This window comes from Euleptes europaea, chromosome 15 (genome assembly GCF_029931775.1).
Source record: "Euleptes europaea isolate rEulEur1 chromosome 15, rEulEur1.hap1, whole genome shotgun sequence".
Classification (NCBI taxonomy): Eukaryota; Metazoa; Chordata; class Lepidosauria; order Squamata; family Sphaerodactylidae; genus Euleptes; species Euleptes europaea.
The window spans coordinates 4,533,284-4,557,622 of NC_079326.1; the positions used below are offsets into that span (position 1 = coordinate 4,533,284).

Consider the following 24,339-nt stretch of genomic DNA (forward strand, 5'->3'; position numbering starts at 1 on the left):
TTTCTAGAATATTGTTGCACGGTCTGAAGAAGCTAATTGTACACAACGCGAAACAAGAGGCAACCGGGATCTTGTTACATCTTTGTGTGCGCTTTATATGCATTTTGGATGGATCCACATTCAAATATATAGCTGCTTTTAGCCAAATGAGAGATATCGGCAGGAACGGGATTCCACCGTTGTGACTGGATCAGTCTACATCACCTGACCGCGGAAGTAGTGCGGGTTACAGCGATCCTTCCAATCAAGGGGCAAGACTGACGAGGCTGACTGGGCCCGGCCCTTTGAGTTGTGGCCTGTGACAGATGCAGGGCTAAAGTGTGAACTGTCTCTGTGGCTGAGGAGGAGGAGGAGGAGGATTGTGGCAGAGGGAGAAAAACCTGCCTTCAGTCACTAAGTGGGAGGCGGCTCCTGAAATCTGAGGAGTGGGAAAGGTGGTGGACAAACCTCCACTCTCTGGTCTTCTGTGTGCTAGGGTAAACCGAGTCCACACTGAGCATATTGAACGTAATGCATATATTGAACAAAGTCTGAATATATTTACTGAATAGCCTGAAGAGACGGTACTGAGAACTAAGTACTGTGCCTGTAACCATTTAAGATTTGAACTGTTCCTAACCAACTTAAGCTTTGTGCCTCTATTGAAGAAATCTACCTACCTCTCTGTAAATAATAAACTTCAATTTATATTCGTAATGATAAAATCAGCTACAGCCTCTAAGCCTCTCAATTTCACCTGGGGGGAGGAAAGGGAAGCCTTCTCCTCACACAAACAAAGGTGACAAGGTGCGGGGTTTAAGAAATATTAAAAAACCCTCACAGTTATTGGTAACAGGAGAAAAATTTGTGAGGGTTCAAAAGGGAAGAAGGACCCTCACATGACCCTATAGGCCTCACCTTGTTATTGTCTATATATAGTCATTTTCCTCCCGTCAAGTCGCATCTGACTTATAACGACCCCCTAAGGTTTTCAAGGCAAGAGGCATTTGGAGGTGGTTTGTCATTGCCTGCCTCTGCATCATGATCCCGGTATTCCTTGGAGGTCTCCCATCCAAATACTAGCCAGGGCCAGGGTTAAAGAAACCTAGTTTCTTTAAATGAAACGAAGTCCTCAGGGCCAGATGAATTGCATCCAAGGGTACTTAAAGAACTTGCAGATGTAACTTATGAGCCTCTTACTATTTTTGAGAATTCTTGGCGAACAGGTGAGGTGCCAGAAGACTGGAGGCGGGCAAATGTTGTCCCCATCTTCAAGAAGGGGAAAAAGGAGGATCCGGGTAACTACTGACCCATCAGCTTGACTTCTATACCGGGAAAAGTTTTTGAACAAATCATCAAACCGTCAGTTCTTGAGCATTTAGAAAGGATGGATCTGATTATTAAGACCCAGTACGGGTTTCTCAAGAACCAGTCATGTCAGACTAATCTTATCTCTTTTTGAGAAAGTTACTACCTTGCTGGGTCAGCAGAATGCAGTAGTCATAGTTTATCTAGATTTCAGTAAGGCTTTTGATAAGGTTCCCCATAATATTCTTGTTGACAAATAGGGAAAATGTGATTTAGATCCTGTTACTGTTAGGTGGATCTGTAATGGGTTGACCGATCGCACCCAAAGAGTGCTTGCTAATGGTTCCTCAACCACTTGGAGAGGAGTGACTAGTGGAGTGCCTCAGGGATCTGTCCTCGGCCCTGTGTTGTTCAATACCTTTATAAATCATTTGGATGAAGGAATAGAGGGGATGCTTATTAAATCTGCAGATTATACTAAATTGGGAGGGATAGCAAGTACAGTAGAAGACAGAGCCAAGATACAGGACGATCCTGACAGGCTGGAGAATTGGGCTAAAACCAATAAAATGCATTTCAACAGAGATAAATGTAAAGTTCTGCATTTAGGTAGGAAAAATCAAATGCATAATTATAGGATGGGGAGACTTGTCTGAGCAGTAGTGTGTGTGAAAAGGTTCTTGGATTTTGGTAGACCAAACACTGAACATGAGTCAGCAGTGTGATGCAGTAGCTAAAAAGGCAAATGCGATCTTGGGCTGCATTAACAGAAGTATAGTGTCCAGATCACGTGAAGTGATGGTATCGCTGTACTCTGCTCTGGTTAGACCTCACCTAGAGTATTGTGTTCACTTTTGGGCACCACAATTTAAGAAAGATGTAGATAAGCTGGAATGTGTCCAGAGGGAGGCAACAAAGATGGCTGAAGGGTCTGGAGACCAAGTCCTATGAGGAAAGGTTGAAGGAGCTGGGTATGTTTAGCCTGAAGAGGAGAAGACTGAGAGGGGATATGATAACCATCTTCAAGTACCTGAAGAGCTGTCATATGGAGGATGGTGCCGAGTTGTTTTCTGTTGCCCCAGAAGGTCGGATCAGAACCAACGGGTTAACATTAAATCAGAAGAGTTTCCATCTAGACATTAGGAAGAATTTTCTAACAGTTAGAGCGGTTCCTTAGTGGAACAGGCTTCCTCGGGAGGTGGTAAGCTCTCCTTCCCTGGAGGTTTTTAAGCAGAGGCTAGATGGCCCCCTGTCAGCAATGCTGATTCTATGAACTTAGGCAGTACATGAGAGGGAGGGCATTTTGGCAATCTTCTGGGCATTGTGTGTGTGTGGGGGAGGTAGTGTGAATTTCCTGCATTGTGCAGGGGGTTGGACTAGATGACCCTGGTGGTCCTTTCCAACTCTATGATTCTATGGCCGAGAGAGTGTGACTGGCTCAAGGTCACCCAGCAAGCTTCCACAGTGTGAGTGCGGATTTGAATCTGGGTTTCCCAGGTCCTCGTCCAACATCTTAACCACTACACCTACAACCATTTTATGCCAATTTGTTTTTAAACTGTAGCTGATAAGAGGTCTCACTGTATTATTTTGATGACACTAGCGGATGGAGGCCTCCGAGAGGCATGTACAGCTTGATGTGCATTTTGGAAGACCATCTAGCTCATGAGGCACGAGGGGAAATCTTGGGACTCCATGAGAATTTTTAAGTGAAAATGGGGTTCCCAGTTCTCAGGTTACTTAACTTTAAAAACCACTGCAGTACAATATTTCCTATGGATGCATATACCATGAACAATGCAAGCACATGGACCAATTTAGGTATTTTCTAGCAAAAACCAGAAGGGGTTTTGTTTGGGGTAATCTCTTGCATAAGTACCCAAAAGTAGTATTTTTTTCTAGATGGCTATCTGTTGCAACTGGCTGAGTCAAAACTACTCAAGTGGCCACCTTGAGTACAAAAGAACCTTGGAATTCAGCTACGGATCCGCCTGTGCCCTAAAATGACTCCACCCACTCTCCCCTTATGTCTGGAATGGCCTCCCACAACATTTGGCCAATGCCAAGTGTCTCATTTCTTTCAGACCCTCTTTCAATATCCGCTACTTCCATGAAACGTTTAGCACGCACTTTTAATCCCCACTGACTTCTACTCTAAACTCAAGTACGCACAACTGCAATGAACACATATTTGTCCTACCACCACCTTCTAGTGCTGTTTTCACTGCATCAAGTTTATGATTGTAAGCTTCTCAGATCAAGGACCTATCTTCTGATACTCTGTAAAAACACCCCACGTATGTTAATGGTGGAATATAAAACATCAGATCAACAAGTTTCCAAAATTAATGTAACATTTTTTCAGGGATGTCTTAAGAATAAATACCTATTCTTTTTCCATTCTGCTGTATGGCCAAATAAAGAACCCCAAAGAATTGCTTTCCCAAGTTTTCCTTTTTTTAAAAGGAAGTTGCATATTGATTAATGCACTGCTAGCTTGAAACATTAAAGCAATCTCTCATGTGGGACTGGAACACACACATAAGGAAGTCTCTGATAGACAGAGATATTCAGATCTTGTACTGACTGAATCCCTGTTGGGAGAAAAGGCAGGATAAAACATTTAAACCACATTCCAGTTTCCACTGACACAGAATTTAATGTGCATCTGAATCTATGCTTAGTTCCAGAGAAAGTCTAAGTAAAAGTATGGACATTTTGGAAAATACATTTAGGGCCCTGTCCACTAGCAGTTCATATCCTACATAAGGTTAATACAGTTGACAAAATGGCTGGTTATTTTCTTTTGATATACAGGTTGAGTTTCCCTTATCTGGGCTTCTGAAATCCAGACTGACCCAAAACCAGACGTTTTGAGGGAGGGAGAAAGCGCCACCCCGCTCCTTCCTTGGTGCTCTGGGAAAAGAATCAGGAAGGAGGATAGGAAAGGGTGGGGAGAAAAAAAAGGGAAGCCAGCTTTCTTTTCAGGGAGGAGGAGACTACTGCTAGCATACCTATTCCAAAATAAGGAAATATCCAAACTACGGAACACTTCTGGTCCCAAGCAGTCCCGATATGGGATACTCAACTTGTATTACTTTTAGCTTGTAATGATTTTTAACCACATCAGAAACCTTTGAACTGAAAGACAGGCACAGATTTTTTAAATAATAAAATGCAGTTTTGCCTGCCATTCTATGCATAATTATTTACCTAAGAATACGTTCAATTAGCTCAGTGGAACATGTGTCCAAGTAGAGATGGCCAGGCTTGGGCCACATGTGAAAGAACTGGCTAGACCAGGTTCCGTTGATTGTATGAACGAAAGCAGACGCTACAATCACATGTGCAAGGAATTTTAAAATTATAGCTATTAAATTTATTTGATCAAAGTCTTCACTAGATAATACAATTATTTTTCCCTCCATTTGAATACAAATACATTAAATGGTTGAACAAAAACTAAGCAAGCACATTACTGGCTGCAAAAATAATCATCAATCCACCATTGTTTGCATGGACTTGTTGGGAAGAGTTCTCCCACTTTCCCCAGGGAAGGCTATGGCCCAAAGTCTTCTGATGCTTCCATTGCTTCTGCAAGCAGGACTTCATCCATGCCATCTGCATCTTCAGAGAAGTTCCTCTGGAAAAGGTTTAAGATGGTCTGCTGCTTTGGATTATGCTATCGAAAAAAAGCAGAAAAATGTTCAGCACATTGTTATTATGAAGGTGCACACAGACAAATAACTTTGCCAGTCAGAAGACAGAAATGGAAAAGAAAATTTAAGTGAGACACAAACTCACATACACACATGATGAGAGTCCTTGGAGATTATAATGTAGAGCATACCATCAGACTTTTGTCCCCTTCTCCCCCAAATGATGTGAGTGAAGAAGACAAGAGCAAACAATGGAGGTTTTCCAAGGTCTTTGTAACACTATCCAACAGATGCCTAGGATAGGAGCACAACTACTATATCTAAAAGCAAACTGCACAATAGTCACATTTGCTGGGGGGCCCACCATAGCTGCTGCTTCATAGCCATTGTAGGCAGTGGTCAGATTCCCAGGAAAGAGGAATCAACAGAGAGCAGTTTTTGCTGCAGCAGGGTTATTTGGATGGTGTGCAGATGGTGTCTGCACAGCAGGGTTATTTGGATGGATGGTGTCTGCACAGTTGGCCTGGGAGATTAAGGATGCAATTCTAAGCAGGCAGGGCCGGTGCTACCATTAGGCGAACTAGGCGGTCGCCTAGGGCGCAGACCTCAGAAGGGCGCAAAACTGGCCTGAGGGGCACAGTTTTAAACAGATTAGTTTCTTGAAAAAAATGCAACTGAAAATTTATATTTTTTACTTTAAGATAAGTACCACAACAGTGCTATGGAATATAATTAATTATAACATTAAAAGTTTTTGCTTTTTTTCCTACAAGACATGTTTTTTTTAAATTGGTAAGCAATGGGGGGGGGCACAAGTAGTTAGCCTTGCCTAGGGCGCAAAAATGACTGGCACCGGCCCTGTAAGCAGGTCTACTCAAAAGTAAGTCTCGTGTTCTCCAGTACAGCTTATTCCCAGGAAAGTGCCCTTAGGACCACAAAATATCTGGAAAGGCCCCATCTTAAATTTAGTCCCCATCATTCTAAGTAAACCTGAAATGAACATGTCTGTTTAGCTGTGCTCCTTTGCTATAACATCTTGCAATCCTCACATTTCTCTTCTCTCTCTCCTCTAAATGTTAGGCACATATAGATTTTCCCATGTTTTCTCTTCCTTTATTGCATGGATAAAGTATGCAGAGAAATTAACTGCTTGGATTAATTAAATTAGTTTTGACATGGCAAACATTATTTTCCAGCTAGCTACCTTGTAGAAGTAATCCATGGCTTCAGCTGTCTCAGAGAAATTAGCTTCGGAAAGGCCAGCTTCACCCAACACTTTGATCTTCTCTTGAATCATAGGCCTAATGGTGGATACAAGCATGACAGTAAAGGGGGGGGGGGGATTCAACCAAGGATCTGTCTTGGTAGAAATTTTTGAACTAGCCCTCACATGGCTCACGCATCATATCCCTCTTAAAGGGATAACACAGTAACCACAAACAAGAGGGGATTTTGGTCATTTCATTCCAAAGTTCTCAAAGAGATGGGACACGGTGGTCATGGGAGATTTTAATTACCTGGATATCTGTTGGAAGTCCAACTCTGCTAAAAATGCAAAGTCCAATAAATTCCTGACTAGTCTTGCTGACAACTTCCTATTCCAGAAAGTGGACAGGGAAACAAGAGGATCTGCTATCTTAGATTTGATTCTCACCAACAGGGAAAAACTGGTTGATGAGGTTAATGTAGTAGGTACCCTGGGTAGTAGTGACCATGTAATCTTGGAATTTACAATCTTGGGGAAAGGAAAAACTGTACAAAGTCAGACCTATAGGTTGGACTTTAGGAAAGCAAATCTTAACTAATTTAAACTTAGAATCCCATGGCCAGAAATACTTAAGGAGAAGGGAGTTCAAGAAGGGTGGGAGTTTCTTAAAAGTGAAATACTGAAGGCACAATCACAAACCATTCCTGAGAAGGAAAAATGGGAGGAGCCTAAAGAGGCCAGGGTGGCTCCATAAACAGCTTTTTAAAGAGTTGAGAAATAAGACTCATTTAGGAAGTGGAAGGACGGCCTTATAACCAAAGAGGAATATAAACAAATAACTAGAGCTTGTAGGGAGAGTGTTAGGAAAGCTAAAGCTCACTATGAGCTTAGGCTAGTGAGAGATGCTAAACACAACAAAAAAGGGTTCTTTTCCTATGTACAGAGTAAGAATAAGAACAAGGACAAGATAAGCTCACTGTGGGGTGACATTGTAACAGGAGATGAAGAGAGGGCAGAACTGCTCAAGAAATTACATCTGCAAGTTCTTTGAGTACCCTTGGATGCAATTCATCGATCCCTAAGGACTTTGTTTCATTTAAAGAAACTAGGTATTTGTGCACTACCCCAATGCCAATCCTAGGCTGCAAATCCCTTCCCTCATAATGTGTTCTGTTTATGCCATGTTGAGCACCACTTCCCTCGCAAGAAGGGACTGAGGAAAAGTAGGAATTGAGGAATTCTGCCCTCTCTTCATCTCCTGTTACAATTTCACTTTTCGGTCCCCGCAATGGGCTTATCTTGTCTTTGTTCTTATTTTTTGGCACTTGCCTCACAAGTAGGGTTGCCAAGTGCCAGGTGGTGGCAGGCAAACCCCCGCCAATCCACCTGGCTGCCCACCGACCAACTGAGGGCAACCTGCCATAGGCGCCATGACACTTCCGTTTGTAAACCGAAAGCACTGTTTGTAAACCGAAAGCACCAATGCGATGCAGCACTTCCGGCTGTAAACTAATTTAAACTTAGAATCCCATGGCTAGAAATACTTAAGGAGAAGGGAGTTCAAGAAGGGTGAGAGTTTCTTAAAAGTGAAATACTGAAGGCACAATCACAAATAAACAGGCCCTGGCTCACTACGTCATTTCCCAGAGTAGTTTCTGTTCAGCATGTATCAGAATATACTTTTTTTTGATACTGATACTCAGTATCAGAATATACTCTTTTTTTGGTCTCAATACTACATTTAAATTCCAGGTACACTGATACTAGAAAGACGGGGTCAGAGACAAGCCAGTGGGGTATAGTGATTATAGTGCTGTACTAGGAAGGGGGAGATGGGTGATTAAGACCCCACTCTGTCACGGAACCTCACTGGGTGACCTTGGGCCAGTCTCCTCTCTCAGACAAGCTGAGATTTTCATAAGGATTAAATGGACTTCTTAGAGGAAGGGAGAGAGAAAATGTAATGGACAAAACTGATATGTAGATAAGAAAAAGATAGAAGGGAGAAGGCTGTAGGAGATATTATATAAACAAGAGTAGAATTGCAAAATCTGTTGTGGCCAATACTTTTGTTGAACATGTCACAATTCACAGGCAAAATATGAGATAATGACACTACGGTGTCAGAATCCTATGCGTGCAGCTCCCTTCATACCAAGGGAGTGCTTTGCTTCTCAAATATGGAATAAGGGTACAAACACAGCACCAGAATGGTAGCAAAAGTGTTGGTCTAGCTGTGGCATAGCCAGGTTAATGGGTACTCTGCTCTTGCATAAGCATGCTACAGGCTCCTGCTTTCTGGACCACTTGTGCCCACTGTGGGTTAAAAATGGCAGCTTGAATGAGTGGGAAGAGCACATTAATAATACTCCATAGATATGTGGAAGGAGAGAACCTATGCACATTGAGCAATGCCAAAATATCAAGTGAGTTGCTAAAGAACAGCAGGCAAGAATGTGAGTCTTTGTATGATTGGTACAAATCTCTCCACAGACACAAACTCACCAGGTTGCTGTCCTGGCCACTAATGGCTCTGCTCCATCTGCAATAGGAGACTAATAATTAACCCCACCACTGCATGCACACCCACCCACCAGGAGTAGGAAAACATTGAAAAGCAAAAAAGAAATGGTTTAATCTTGTTTTCACATATCTGTTTCATTCTGCAGAAAAGGGCAAGAGTCCAGTAGCACCTTAAAGACTAACAAAAATATTTTCTGGTAGGTTATGAGCTTTCGTGAGCCACAGCTCACTTCTTCAGATGTGGCTCACGAAAGCTCATACCCTACCAGAAAATATTTTTGTTAGTCTTTAAGGTGCTACTGGACTCTTGCCCTTTTCTACTACTGCAGACAGACTAACATGGCTACCCACTGTGAATAATCTGTTTCATTCTAGCAGACAGTCACAGACCACGAGTGGCTATTTCTCCTCCCTTTGATGCAGTGGTTTGGATTCCCTTATTTAACACTGAATGTACTGATTGCCTGTCAATGTTTCTTCTTTATTGTGTTTTAAACATTCTGAGGTTGACACTGAACATATTTGCTTTGTGAGTAACTGAGTACTTCTGCATATTCATATGGTAAATGTGATCACTCAGAGGTTTATTAATGCATGAACTTTGAAACTGACCTTTATCTGGAAACCCACTGTGGAGTGGGCTTCCGAACAAGCATTAGCACACAGTTATGACTGTGCTGTATTAAAATGGTTTATTTGTTATAATATGTAACATAACTCAGTTGGGCCTTAGAAACATTTTCTTTCCCGCTTTTGATCCCACTCAACCTGCCTTACAGTGTTTAGATGATTGAGTTAACATGTGAGAAATGCTCTCAATACTTGATAATAATAAGCATTTACACAGGACATTACATCTCTAAAGTGGTAACGAGGCAGCAGCATCACTTTGGGCCTCATTATCCAGCAGACAAATGACACCTTCTGCTGAAGTGGCCTCTGTCACACAGCAAACTAGTCACGTGAAAATGCTCATTCCCCTGAATGAATCCTGCATTCGAGTTCCAGTCTATGACAGACATGGTTACTGCATAATAAAGTCATGCAATTCAGCCTCAAGCTAACCAGAACAGCATTAGTGATTTGCCACAAAAGGTCCCAAGTGAAAAATTCCAGGTGAAAAATTCCACTAACCTACTGTTCTTAACGTCCCACCACTGCTGACAAAATGAAATCCAGGTAACAACATTCCCCCCCAAAGCACGTTTTCTTCCACCCTTTCTTCCACCAGTAAAGTGGGAAAATGACTTATTAGCTTTCTTCCATGTGTGGGCGATGTGATCCTTGCCAGGCAAGGATGTAATGATTCACATAGCTGATATTCAAGGCTCAGAGGAGGGAACAACACTTCTGATGGATGCAGACCAGGCCCCTACCACTTGCAAAACTTGAAGAATCAGCACTTCCCCGAGACCCACAGGCATCCCACTTTCCAATGTAGCCACTAACCTGGATTGCTTCAGAGCCTGTCCAGGGCTGTAACCTGTCCAGGGCTGGCCCAATGTGTTTTGGTGCCCTAGGCAATCACCTTGGCACCCGTCAATTCCAGCATTCCGTTTTCTACAGTGTCTAACCAGATGTTTTTGAGGAACCAACAAACATCACACAGCACAGCACAGCTGTCCCCACTATGAACCCCAACCTCCTTCTCTTCTGCCAGCTGGGCCAGAGCTGGAGTTTGCGGAGGCATGCTTCGAGGGGGGGGGGGAATGGCAGTGAAGAGGTTGGCAGCAAGGGGCTTGGTGCAGTACATCTTCCACAGAAGGTAGAGGGTGGTGAAGCAATATGGGTGGCTGGACAGCAGCAAAAAAAGAGCCCACGCACACCCTTTCTCTTTCTATCCTCCTCTGGGTTTTCCACAGCATGCTGAACAGCTCCTACCTACTCTCCAGCCTCCCCCCCCCATCTTTCAGCTACCACAGTGAAGTTGCTAGTTACCTGATGGCTTTTTTTCTCCTCATTATTGTCACAAAGAAGGAGGGGGAGATGAGAATGTGAGGATTTGGTGAGGAGGAAAGAAAGAGAAGGATGGAAATGGCAGGAGCTGCCATTACGGAGAGCTGACCTGCAACCCACTGTCAGAGGCTTCACGACCCACTTTTGGGTCCCAACCCACAGGATGGGAAACGCTGCACTAAAAGATTGCATAATTCTACAAGCTAAAACTCAAGGGAGAAAAAAAATCAAGCATGAAATACTATAAACCTTACTGGCACCTGCAAACAATAGGTGTTTATTTTGCAAAATGGTTTCTAGATTGGAAGAGCAGAGCATTTCCAGAATCCAACCATGGTAAAGGGGAAACGAATGAATGAAGAATTAGAAAAAGAGACATCCTACCATAAGTAGTCATCAGCTGTGCCTTTTGCTACCAGGTAATGAATATCAACAGAGCTCGTTTGCCCAATTCGGTGTGCCCGATCTTCTGCTTGCAACAAAACCTGCAATGAAAAACCAGATATGCAATTTAAAGGGCGGGGGGAGAAGAGTCGGGAAGGGTGAGTAATTAGTTCACCAGAATGCAGAAAGATGTTACACCACTGCAATCCCCAATTGCTGGTACTGTGCCAATGACAACATTCATGAAATAAACTAATGGGTAACTTAAAGAACTACCAGCACCCCCATTTTACAGTTGGTTCAGAGAGCAAGTGGGTATTCGCAAGGTCAGCTGGTCAAGTCAGCCACTCCTCATTAAAGAGCATAGCAAATTGCCATTTTGTAACCTCTCAAACTGAAAAGAACTGAACAACCTGTAACCCTTACTCCCCAGTAGTTTGCCTGAATTCAGCAGAACCAAGCCAATTCAAACAGCCAGCACCCACCACAGGAGAAGGTGAATGCTGCAGCAAGCTAACCACAAGTTCTCCCAAAGCAAAATCTAAAACTTATTTACTTACTGTGGGGGTCTTGGGTTTCCACAAAACAATAGGGCACACAAAATACTACAGAAAAAGTTTCCTCTAACCACCAAGTCAGCAAGAAAGGCAAACATCAGTTTTAAAAAGTTATAGGTGGGTGAAGAAATTTCCCCCCCAATGTTAAACCTCTCTCACAAGAGAGACTAGCCAGTTTTTCCACACAGCAACTCTCTGGGACCCACACGTTTTAAGGACTGTTTCCTTCCATATCTCCCTATGCGCCAACTATGGTCGTCAGGCAGCCATCTGTTGGCTATCCCACCACTTATGGTTGCCTGTCTGGAATCAACCAGAGCCTGGACCTTTTCCATCCAGCTCTGTGAACTGGGCTTCCTGAAGAGGACAGGGGCCCCCTCTCCCTGGAGACCTTCAAGGGATGCTGCAAGTTCTACCTGTTTGCCAGGGCTTGTGAGGGAATGTGAATGGCAGGCATCTTGAGGGGAAGGAGATTTGGGATTTTTTATTTTATTTGTGGTTTTGACTGAAAATGTTTTAAAACTACTATTATAAACCACCTTGAAAGGTGGGATATACATGTTTAAACAAACAAACAAACGAATATCCTACTCTTAAATAAACAGCCCCCATTTTTTGGGTAGCACCCCCACTCAAGTACCCAAGGTTTCTTACCCCAGGGTTCCAGAACAGCTCTGCAAACACAACCAGATCAGCAGAGGAGAAGGTGAGCCCCATGTTAGCTGCTGTGAGGGAGAGGATAGCCACAGGGTACTTCTCAGAAAACTGGAACTCTTGGCACAGAGACTGACGTTCAGCTGAGGGGGTTGAGCCATCAATGCGAATGTACCCAGTGTGCTGAAAGGGAAGTAGAGGATATAAAGGGTCACCCCATCGTCATCTAGGTTTTCTTTTACCCCTGAGCCTGGCTTTGTCAGGAAAGACCGGGAAAGAAATTAAATAAACAAATAAAAGTTTCTCTTTTTAATTTAACCTGCACCCAACTGCCTTATGGGATCCCCCAAGTTTCACCTAGTCATCTTGCTAAATGGGTGCTTCATTTTCCTTGATTTTCTACACTCTTATCATGACCAAGCAGCAAAGAGCAATGTATAGGAAGTTCCCAGATGGTCTCACATCCAGGCACTGGCTAGGCCCATGCTTGAGTACCTTCCATTATCTCGTACCTGCCAGCAGTTACACTCATCAGGAGTCACTTGGAGGTTAAACACTATCTCATGCCAGGTATGCAATTCTTCAGGATCCCCATATTATTTGGCCTACCTATTTCATAGCCTTAACTTAACCCTTCCCTTGCCATTTGGAACAGATTGTGTGGTTCCCAACCTGGTCTATGTCCCAACTACAATCTTGCCTGATCCTGCTTTTACACTCTACCCCAGCAAATACATTTTCCAATACTTGTGAAGAATTCCTTTAGTATACATGACATGGGACAAGATTTTGACTCGGAGCCTTGTAGTCAAATCTCAGCTCGCTGTCAGAAGACAGACAGCCCTAGTTTTCAAGCCAGTGTTTCCCCTAACCAATATATGCAGTGTAGCAGGACTCATGGAGGCGCTCTGTTGAGGAGTCCACAAATGCACTTGTTGGGTCGCTGGTGATGGCCATGTCCTTTGATCTGATAAGCATCTTCCTCAGCCCAAAGCAAGAGATGGACAAGGGCCCATCTTTGATATGGTTCTAGCTTCAGCAGTGGCAACTAATTCCACGGTTTCCAAGTTCCTTACAGCTTAGCAGGTGTCAAAGAGCTCCAACCAGCCTCCACCAGGTGGAGCGGCTTTGGTTTGGTCAAAAGTTTCCCAAAAAGACAAAACATTAAACTCCGGGTCTCCACCCCCAGTTTAATCAGTAGCTGCCACCAACTCTGGACCAAAAGTTAAGCCTCCAGGCACGGGGTCCAGAGTAACCCCTGCCAAGCTTCAAAGGTTAAGTGCAACGCTTACCCTGCAAGGTAGAAGCCTGCCAGGGAAAGGTTACACTCCCAAAATATCTTAGGTTCTTTTGGTAGGTGGTTTTTACACTCAAACAAGGCACTTAGTATTTAGGCTTGGAATCCCAAAATCAAAAGACACAGTCCATTTAAAGGCTAACAATTTATTTATCAAAGTTATGCTGGTTTACAGGAAGAAAAAAGTCATGAAGTTTTAAGCAAGAAAATAATAAACTATTTAGCATAGCTAACTAATACATTCAAAAGCCTTTTTGGTTCAAAATGATTGGCAAAGGTTTCTTGCATCAGATTTATAGTTACCAAGTTCCAAAGATGCTTCCAGCATTCAAGAGTTTCAAAAGATTGTCCAAAGGTTTCTCCAAGCATGTCAGCTTGACCAGAGTTTCCCCCTCAAGGGCCAAAATCAAATGGGTTGTGATGCAGCCAGCACAGCTCTCCTGCTGTACCCCAAAGCATGCATAGTTTGCTCAGGACTGGTCTGTCCTTATATCCGTTTTCTCAAAAGCATGAGCTCATAGAAGCCAATTGAGAAAACGAAAGCAATTAGCTGTTAATTAATCGCTTGGTCAGAAATGCTGACTAAGAGGTGTTCAGATGATGAAGTCTGCAGAACCCCCCTGCACCTGAACATTGTCATGATGGCTGACCGATTAGTTACTATGGCAATGTATGGCCTTGCATTCCAGAAAGGGGAGAGAAGGCTTTAACAAGCACCAGCTGGGGCTTACCTTACTCCCTTTACAGAAGTTTTCAAAAGGAAACTTATTTTGCTGGTCTAAAATCCCAACAACACAGAATTCATAGGCTTCTAGGCCTGAACCCAAAAGAAATAATACAATCCAAGAAATTGAGGGACCTCAGCTTCTTGACAGCAGGGACATCCTAGAGCTCCACAAGCTTTCAGATGCAGAAATCTTTCTCAGCTGCTTAACATACTATTAGTGACAAGATCACAGGAGCCTCTCCCCACCCCCAGATCACAGGAGTGCCAGGGCTGTCAGCAACTACAAATTTTGCCTGGCTATCAGAGCCAGCTAAAGCATGTAGACCCAAGGAGGAGATTCTGCTAAAGAAACTGTTAGGTGCTTTTCCCATAAAATCCAGAATGTTGATGAGTCAATATTATGCATAATTCTGCTGCTCTTCATCCTCCAGAGTTTTACACTAGTCAGCTTTTCATACCTATTCATTTTAATCAGCTTTTAAAATCATAGCTCATGACACAATATTGATTTGCTATAGGAGATGTGGCAGCTGGAAGACAGGGAGAAACTATCTTTAATGTGCTTTAATTCCCCTAAATGTGGATTGGTTTGTTCCATCATTATGAATCCCTTCTGGTCCATTTCGTATTTTGTGAAATCAGGAAGACAGCAAACAAGATAGCAAAAATCAGAAACTTCTTTGAATCAGAGTCTATCTACCACTGAAAATATGCCCCAGGTACCTTCAGTCATTTGCTGATTACAGGAAAGCTTCCCAGGATCTCCCAGAGCAAGACTAATAATAACTAGTAGCAGATTTACCTTTTTCTGCAGCTCCTCACTAATTGCATCCAGAATGAGCTTGTGATGAGCGAACACCAGAAATTTTTCTCTTCCACTTTCCAATAAATATAGGATATATTCTCTGTATTTCGAGGAAGAGAGAGAACCAGTAAACTCAAATAACAGGCATAACTATTTTTCTCCTCCTCAGGACTGTGCAGTGTGTCATGCTCAGAAAGTCAGTGGTTTGGAACCTTTTCTTTTACTTGCAAGAGAGTTATCCTGTGGTTCCCTTTCCACATATGCATGTAGCCACTTTACACCAAGACCATTGGCCTGTCAAGGTCTGTATTGTCTACTCTACCCAGCTGCAGCTCTCCAGGATCTTAGGTAGAGGGTATCTTTTAAAAAAAATCACCACCTACTACCTGATCATTTTTACTTGAGCTGCTGGAGAGGCTGAACCTAGTACCATTGAGAGATGGCCGCTCCTTATTCAAAAAAAGAAACTTACGTGATACAGCGGATTTTGGCTTCTGCAGTCCTGTTATAAAAGAGAATGAGAGCTTCCTTCTCTTCTTGTTTCTGCAAGCAGAAGTATAAAAGACTGGTCAGCAATGCCCATCAGGATGCTGCAGTGGCAGCTCAGACAAAGAGAGGGATGGACATATCACCTTTTTGCTGAAATATTTCTCTTTGGTGAGAAGCCCCGGAGCTTGCACCTCCTCACTAATCTAACAAATTAATACCATCTGACCAACTTCCCTTTCCTTTTTGGAGCAACAAGCTGCTGCATGCCTGCTGCTACCACTAACAGATCTAGAATCAGGAAGCAGATAGAACATTACCCGAAGTTTCATAATTCTTGAAGACTCCTTACAGAATCCCACCAGGAGCAGCAGATCCTAGGACAAGTCAGCTACCCCCAAACTGACCTGGTAACAGCCCCCCTGCCCTGGTCGTCCTCTTCCTCAAATATTTCCCATGGCTACCTTGGCCCAAGTCCCATATTACCAAACATTCCAGTCAATTGAAATTGGACTACAATTTATTGCAGTGACAGGCCTGTAATTTGAAACATATGGACTTTCTAAATCCACAAACTATATCCAGGGAATCCCCCCCTTTCTTTCCTTTTCCAAACGTAGAGAATTTTGTTATAGAATCATAGAGCTGGAAGGGGCCATACAGGCCATCTAGTCCAACCCCGTTTAATGCAGGATCAGCCTAGAGCATCCCTGACAAGTGCTTGTCCAGCCTCTGCTTAAAGACTTCCAGTGAGGGGGATCTCACCACCTCCCTAGGTAGCTGATTCCACTGTTGAACAACTCTTACTGTAATTCTCTCCCCCCCCCCCCCAATATCCAGCTGGTACCTTTCTGCATGCAATTTAAACCCATTATTGCAAGTCCTATCCTCTACTGCCAACAAGAACAGCTCCCTGCCCTCCTCTAAGTGACAGCCCTTCAAATACTTAAAGAGAGTAATCATGTCCCCCCTCAACCTGCTCTTCTCCAGTCTAAACATTCCCAACTCCCTCAGCCTTTCCTCATAGGGCTTGGTCTCCAGGCCCCTGATCATCCTCGTCGCTTTCCTCTGCACCCCCTCGATTCTGTCCACATCGTTTTTGAAGTGAGGCCTCCAGAACTGCACACGATACTCCAGGTGCGGCCTGACCAATGCAGTGTACAGCAGAACGATGACATCTTGCGATTTGGATGTTATGCTTCTGTTGATGCACCCCAAGATCGCATTAGCTTTCTCTGTCGCTGCATCACACTGGCTGCTCATATTTGACATATGGTCCACCCGTACCCCAAGATCTTGTTTATGACTGAGTGCCCCCTCCTGGGCTCTTCCTGGGCCCCTCCGTGCTGCCTGTTTCCCAGTCCCTGTTGGGCCAGCCACAGACTGGGCAGAGGCGCTGGATAATGACTCCTGGCATCTCCTTTGCCCTGGATTTCTGCTTAGCACTCCACTCTCTTTCTCTTTTCTCACTCACTGTGCTGTCAGCTCTGTCTAACCTCCTCCTCAGCTGGCCCTTCCTTCCTATTTATCCCTTTTCCCTGAATTCCTTACACCTGGTCCTTCCCAGCTACCACCCTCCTCCCCAGATGCTTCCCTGTTTCCATCCTCCCTCTTCAGCCAGGCCTCGTGCAGGCGGGGCCTGACTCTGCCTCCTGTGCTGGTGTTCCTCTTGAGAAGGGTTTCTCTCCACCCTTCTCTCTTTGCCAGCAGGCTCGGTCAGGGAAAGACATCTTGCTCTCTTCCCCCATTAGGCAGCCCATGTTCCTGCTGGACTGTCTGCTGAGAGAGGGTAAGGTCAGCATCCGCCCTGAGCAGCAGGGCAGGGAGTGGAGGAGGTGGAAGTGCCTTGGTTGGCTCCCTTACCAGCTCGTCATGCAGGTAAGTGGAGCCCTGGGGAGCTTTTCTGCCTCCCCCGACTCATCCCTCATCCTCTCAGAGCTGGAGGAAGGGTTGGTGGTGGCAGCAGCCATCTTTGGGCTCCCTGGCCCCTTCTCCCTGGTGGCAGAGGTGCCTTGCCTGACAAGGCTTCCCTGCCCGCTGATCAGCTGATTGGTGGGCCTTGCTCCCCCTGGGAGCAAGTTGGGTGAGACTCTGCTCCCACCCTGGCTACGCCACCGTCATGGGTCCTTTCTCCTGGTGGGGGCTGAGCCCGCCAGGAGCCCTCCGGCGGTGCCCCCTGATGGGGGCTGCCCGGTATCAGCATTTGGGGTCGGTGTGTCTGCTGCAGCCTCGTCTGCCACCTCTGCGCTGGCTCCCCTGGTGCTGAAGTACAGGGAGGCCGCGGCTGAACCTGGATATCCTGTGCACACACACTGCTACCCAGAAGTGTATCTGCCATCCAGTATGCACGTCCCTCATTTCTGATGCCCAGATGTAGAACTTGGTACTTCTCCTTGTTGAATTGCATCCTGTTCACATCCACCCGCTTTACCAGTGTGTTCAGATCTTGTTGAATTCTCTATCTTATGGTGTGTTCGCTTCTCCTCCCAATTTGGTGTCATTTGCAAATTTAATGAATAGTCCCTCCACACCCTCATCCAGTTCATTTATAAAAAATATTGAAAGGTAACCCTGTGGCACCCCACTGGACCCCTCTCTTCATTCAGATTAAATGCCATTGACAACTACTCTTTGTGTGCAGTTCTGCAACCAGTTCTCTATCCACCTAGCTATCCTAGGGTCCAGTTCTCAGTCCTCTAGTTTACCCATCAGAACATCACGGGGAACCTTGTCAAAAGCCTTACTGAAATCCAGGTAAACAACATCAACCGCATTCCCTCGATCCAGTAAGCTCATTACTCGATCAAAGAAAAAAAAAGGCTGGGAGGACTTGTTGGGGACAAATCCATGCTGACTTCCCCAGATCACCAAGTTGTCCTTCAGATGTTCGCCTATTACTCTTTAATATCTGCTCCAGTATCCTCCCTGGAGAAAGAGGTCAAACTGACTGGCCTGTAGTTTCCTGGGTCATCCCTCCTCCCTTTTTTGAAAATTGGGATAACATTTGCCCTCCTCCAATCTTATGGCACATCTCCCATTTTCCAAGAGGTCTAGAAGATGATGGACAAAGGCTCTGCAAGCTTTCTGGAAAGTTGTTTGAGCACTCTTGGGTGCATACCATCTGGCCTAGGGGATTTGTACACACATCCAATGCAGCCAGGTGCTTCTCAACTACCTCCCTGTCCATGTCAACCAGCAGCCCAGATGCTGTGGCTTGCCTACTATCATATCTACATGAGCCTGTTCTCTTTTTCAGGGCGAAAACATTGCTTTCTCTCTGTCTTCTTTCAGAGTTTCACCATTTTCACCCAACAGTGGCCCTATGGCCTCTTTCCCCTTATGTTTGCTCTTCACATATCTGAAGAAACTGTACTTGTTGTAGCAAGCCTCTCTGGCTAGCATTAGCTCACTGTGAGCTTTGGCCTCCCTGATGGCTGACCTACAGTGCCTAGCAACCCACAGATACTCTTCTTTAGAGGTATGTCCTTGCCTCCATTTCTTGAACATTTCCTTTTTCTCCCTTAACTCATCATGGAGTTCTCTGTTCATCCACAATGGCTTCTTGTTGGAATAGTGAGGGCTTGAGCTTGTAAGAGCTTTTGTTTTAGGAGAGCCCACCCTTCACTTGCTGCTTTCCCTTCCAGCAGTCTTGCCCATGGAATGATGCTCATCATGCCTCTGAGTTTACTAAAATCTGCTCTACCAAAATCTAGAAGACAGATGTGGCTATGAACTTTCTTGGTCCCCCACAGCAAAAGGAATTATAGGAAGACATGGTCTCTTCACCCTAAGGTCCCCACGACCTTCACCTCATCTGCCATCTCTTGCCTATTCGGCAACATTAAGTCAAGTATGGCTGAGCCCCTCCACCATTTGATGAAGGAAGTTGTCGGCAAAGCAGGTGAGGAACTTGTGTGACTGTGGTTGCTTTGTAGAGTTAGTCTCCCAGCACACATCAGGGAAGTTGAAGTCACCCATAACTACCAGCTTTTGTTGTTTGGATAACCTGTCAAGTTGGTCCTGATAAATCTCCCCAGGTTTTTTCCAAAAACATACTTCCCGAACCTTGAAAGGTGAATTTTATCATGTGCTAGCAGGTCATCATCCAGAAAACCTAGCCCGTGATCACAGAATCCAAATTGCTCCTGCCGGCACCACCAATGCAGCCAGTAGTTCACCTCCATTATCTTTTGTTCCTGTCACATTCCCCTTCCTCTGACAGGAAGGATTGAACACCACCTGTGCCCCCATTCCCTTCCACTTCCTCCCGAGAGCTTCATAGTCAGCTTTAATGTTTTCAGTGGTGTTCACGGCCATATAGTTGGTTCCGACAAATGGGTAATGATCTCTAGGTTTCACCAGTTTTGGTATCTGGTCTACAATATCTTCAATTTTCACCCCTGGCAAGCAACACGTCTTGTGGGTCATGGGGTCAGGCCTAGACACATGACGTCCTTCCCAATGGGTCATGGGGTCAGGCCTAGACACATGACTCCCTGCTCCTCAGCAGGAAGTCACCTACAAACCAATACTTTCCTTTTCCTTCCAGTGCCATCTCTTTGTGTCTGTCTTCCTTCTGTTTGTGTTTCTTCTGCTGGCAGTGTTTCTGGCTCTTCTGCCACCGTAAGGGCCTGGAATCGATTCCTTAATTCTAATGGCATTGAGTGCCGTCTCACTTGACGCCTATGGGGACATACTGCAGAGCTCTGAGGAGACTTGTTAGGGCAGGCAACCACACTGTTGTCCCCTTGAATCATCTTCCCTTCTATATGCAGGGCCTCGAGGCTTCTGGTAATAATATCCTCCCCTTCTTTGATGTCATGGAGAGTGGCAATCCTTTCCTCAGGCTTCGAACCTTGTACTCTAAGTGCCCTATCAACTTTCACTTCTAACAGGTAAAGTCCATCTTGTCCTCAGGGAGGAAAACAAACATGGCACACTCCCTGCAGGTGACTGGGAATGGTCCAGGAGCATCCATCGTCACCCTCATAGTAAATTCACTCCAGAAAGACCTTGGTGTGTTGGTCTAACCTTTCTAGTAGCTCTGCCTCTGGTGAGAGAAGCCTTGTTAATTAAAGGCTCTCAGCCCCACCCCTCAACAGCCAACAGCAGAGGGCGTGGCCAGCAATTAACCTCAGTCACACAAGCCCTCCTCACACAGCAACAACTAGACAAAAGAACCCAGGGAACCACTAAGAAACCCCTCTCCAACAGGTTCCAAGCACCCACCCACTCTCACACACTATCCTTTCTCAAAGCAACCTCAGCTGCTGCTCCCTGGCAGTTTGGGAAACAAAAAAGCATCAAGAATTCACAGGGCCTTTGTTAAAGGTGAAGGAAACCACCATGTGAAAGCCCAGAAGAAGTGCTGGGAACTTCAGGCAAGCCTAGCAGAAAGGAGCATTTCCTCTTTGGCTAAATGTGGAGTTTTCTTTAATGGTGCTTTTTACTCCCAAATGTAGAAAGAGATCTAATCTGTGTGGTAGATTTGGAACCAAGCAACACATTAAAGACCGTGCACAGATAAAATATTTCGGTATGGGAACACAACACATGCAGGTATTCTCATCAGGGAGCTGTAACTCTATCAGCTCTCTGACAAGTACAAACTTGGGGGCAAACTTGGGTTCACTTTTGCATATTGTACGAAATGGCAATTACTTACAGGCTTGTGCCTTTTCTCATTTTAAAGGCTACCTTGGAATCTTTAAGTCTTATCCTTAGAGACAATCAAACTCTAGCACAGACAGTTAGCAGGTAAGATGAGCCCCAGTTGATTTTAAGAAGGTGCTTCTGCACTCTTCCTTCCCACTCACCCCCACCCACATACTGGACTGCACTGGTTCTAAAGCGGTTCCTATCAGTTGTCTGGGTGAGCAGCAAACCAGTGCAGAATAAAAAAAACCCTCTCATCCCTGCATACTGGTAATTAGATCCTTGCCAACAACGCACTCTTTCTGACTCACACTCTTGTAGCCCCTGGTCATTTGCTTTGCAGCCTCTGCCAGTTCAGCCTTGGTCCTTGCATTAATGCCTTCCGGCGCCACCACCACCACTCTGCGCTGCTTTGAGGGGAGCTGGGAAAGCACTTTTGACTTCAGGCGGCGGATCATGATGGATTCTTCCAGCAGAAGCTTCAGCTCACCAAGATTGGATGATCCAGAGTAATCCCATCCCCATGGCTTCTAGGTAAGTGACAACATCCACCACATCATTAAAGCAATCACAAGAGTTACGGGGCATCTGTCCAGTGGGGATCTGACATACAGGCTAGAATTAGCAATTTTTTAAAGAGGTAAGATTTTAGTCCTAGAGAAACATGAAGATGTCTGTTTGGGGGGGGGGGGAATCTAACTGCTATAGGCTGAACATTTTGGTGAACACCCCTCTGGTGCCAGCAATATTCCTGCTCTTTCCCAATCATTTTCCAACTTTGCCCCCCTCTGCCTTGCCTAGCTCGTTCCCCACCACCACTCCTGTTTTAACCCTGAAGCTCCAATATCCCAAATTTACTGTTCAAAGCAACAATATCCAGATCAGGACCACAGCATAGGAGAAGGAGGAGGAATTCCCAGCTTTTCCCCCTGTGCTGTTTTTTTTTGGGTGGGGGGGGGGTGGCTGACACAGCCTGGGGGCCATGGGGGGTTATTTTCTCTGTGGGGAACATGCAGCTGTCCCAATTCAAACCATGCCCTGATGTACATTTACTCATGAGCTGCAACTAGGAACTAGCAGCTACAGTATAGCTGCAGGTCCCCGTGGTGGACTCATGCAGTCTGTAATGAATGATCCAGGCTAGCCCAATCTCGTCATATCTCAGAAGCTAAGCAGGGACAGCCAAGGAATACCAGGGTTGCTATGAAGAGGCAGGCAATGGCACACCACCTCTAAACATCTCTTACCTTGAAAACCCTACAGGGTCACCATAAATTGGCTGCAACTTGAGGGCACTTTACATACAAAATTGAAACTTCTGACCAGTCTTTGAGAGCAACCCCACATGGAACCGATTACAAGTATTCTAGTCTTGAGGTTAGAGTAACATGAATCAGTACAGTGAGATAAAATGAGTCTAGGTAGCAGACAGGGGAGGGAGAAACTCCTCCCTATATCATAGCCTGAAAATGCCACCCCTCAGCTACTTAGTACCCATAATGCTCCTACCTCAACCTGCCAGAACACACACATGCCCTGGATTCCAGCAAATAAAAAAAAAATCAAGAAGCTGCCATTTTCTGACTTGTGATGTTAAAACCTCCCAGCTGAAGCACTACATTATATCTTTAAGAGAAGCTCCTGAACCTTCACAAAACTGAACATCTGTGCCAATCTCCGTGCATGTTCATTACTAACATCAACTGCTTTGAAAAATGGCTTCAGAACATTTTGTTTTGCACAATTTTGCCCATAAATAAAAACAGGTGACATTTCATTTGTTGCAAATTTTTTATGAGCCAGAAATGCCAAGCAGTTGGATTGTAAACCAATAAACCAATTCCATATCTTTACTTATTGCATCTGCCAGAGATTTGTGGGTTTATGCCAGAAAGCAGAATCAATTCCTTTTAAATGGAAAATTTCAGTCTCTCTCTCTCTTTTTCTTAACTGAGGGTTTTGGCTTGAGAATTTTGATCAATTTTGATTTAATTTATTAGAAGGCCCACTTATACTGTTGTAGTTTCCATCCTTACAGGTCCTAAAACTATTTTTAACTAATTCTGGAACAATGAAAGGGGGAAAAAGTTTTACATTACAAAGCAAAGACAGGGCTTCTGTCCTTGTGTAATCACCCTGTAATACAGGTATGGGGAACCTCAGGCCCCGGGGTTGCCCCCTATAGCCGCAGCGTGCAGGAACGCCGGGGCACACTGTAAGCCCCTCTTGGTGCCTGTCGGCTGTTGAGCAGCAAGGGGTGGAGGAAGAGGCCCGCATGCACGCAGGAGCCGATCGGGCTTCAGGGGGCCTTTTGTGGACTCTGGGGCGGGGAGGGCATGGAGCCTGGGGCCAGGTCACATGGGGCCAGCAGGTGTGTGTGTGGGGGGAAAGGCTTTTCTCTCTCCCTCTCTTTCTGTCTCTTTCTTTGTCTTCTCCCCCTCTTTCTGTTTCTTTCTCCCTCTCTCCCTTTTCCTCTTTCTCTGTATTCCTTCCTTCCTCCCTTGCCGATTGACCACGGGCTGCGCCTCCCTGGCGCCTCATATGCTCGGGCCCACCGCTGGCTGCCCTCCCACCGGGGGGGGGGGAGGACCGGGGGAGCCCTCCAGGCCTTCTCTGCGTGGCCTCCCCTGGGGTTGCCAACCTCCAGGTGGTGGCCGGAGACCAGGCAACCCTAGCCTCTTCCCCCCACCACCAGGAGATCTACACCTGGTGTGGCCCCCGAATGATGTTATAAACATGCAAATGGCCCTTGGCAGGAAAAAGGTTCCCCACCCCTGCTGTAATGTAACGGCATTTGCCTGCAGGCAAGTGGTGGACAACCTTTCCCAAAGGAATTCTCCCAGGAAATGCTTCCATACCAAACCAGTAATTCCCTACAACCACCACCGTTTTTTCCCAGGCTCAAAGGCTGCTATCATACAGGTTTTTTTCTTTGTTTTGGCTTCCAAACTGGAGCACCTTTTTGGAGCATCCACATGCCATAATGCTCTAACTACACTCCAGTAGTCCTTTCCCCATCCTCAATATGCTCTTCCCAAAACCCATATTAAGGTAAAGGTAATCCCCTGTGCAAGCTCTGCGTCATTCCTGACCCATGGGATGATATCACATCCCGACGTTTACTAGGCAGACTTTGTTTACA

General features: G+C 45.2%; 1 protein-coding gene across 1 annotated transcript in view; it reads right to left on the bottom strand.

The window, feature by feature from the left end:
* Positions 1–4,738: 4,738 nt before the first annotated feature.
* SMARCAL1 (SWI/SNF related, matrix associated, actin dependent regulator of chromatin, subfamily a like 1) overlaps positions 4,739–24,339 on the bottom strand; it is a 64,862-nt gene continuing 45,261 nt past the window's right edge. The window contains exons 11-17 of the mRNA XM_056861518.1: positions 21,509–21,727; positions 15,529–15,599; positions 15,054–15,156; positions 12,228–12,410; positions 11,017–11,117; positions 6,151–6,247; positions 4,739–4,969 (exon numbers count right to left, since the gene is read on the bottom strand). Coding sequence (XP_056717496.1) covers positions 4,847–4,969; positions 6,151–6,247; positions 11,017–11,117; positions 12,228–12,410; positions 15,054–15,156; positions 15,529–15,599; positions 21,509–21,727 — 897 coding nt within the window. The 3' untranslated portion in view covers positions 4,739–4,846. The remainder of the gene's footprint in view (positions 4,970–6,150; positions 6,248–11,016; positions 11,118–12,227; positions 12,411–15,053; positions 15,157–15,528; positions 15,600–21,508; positions 21,728–24,339) is intronic.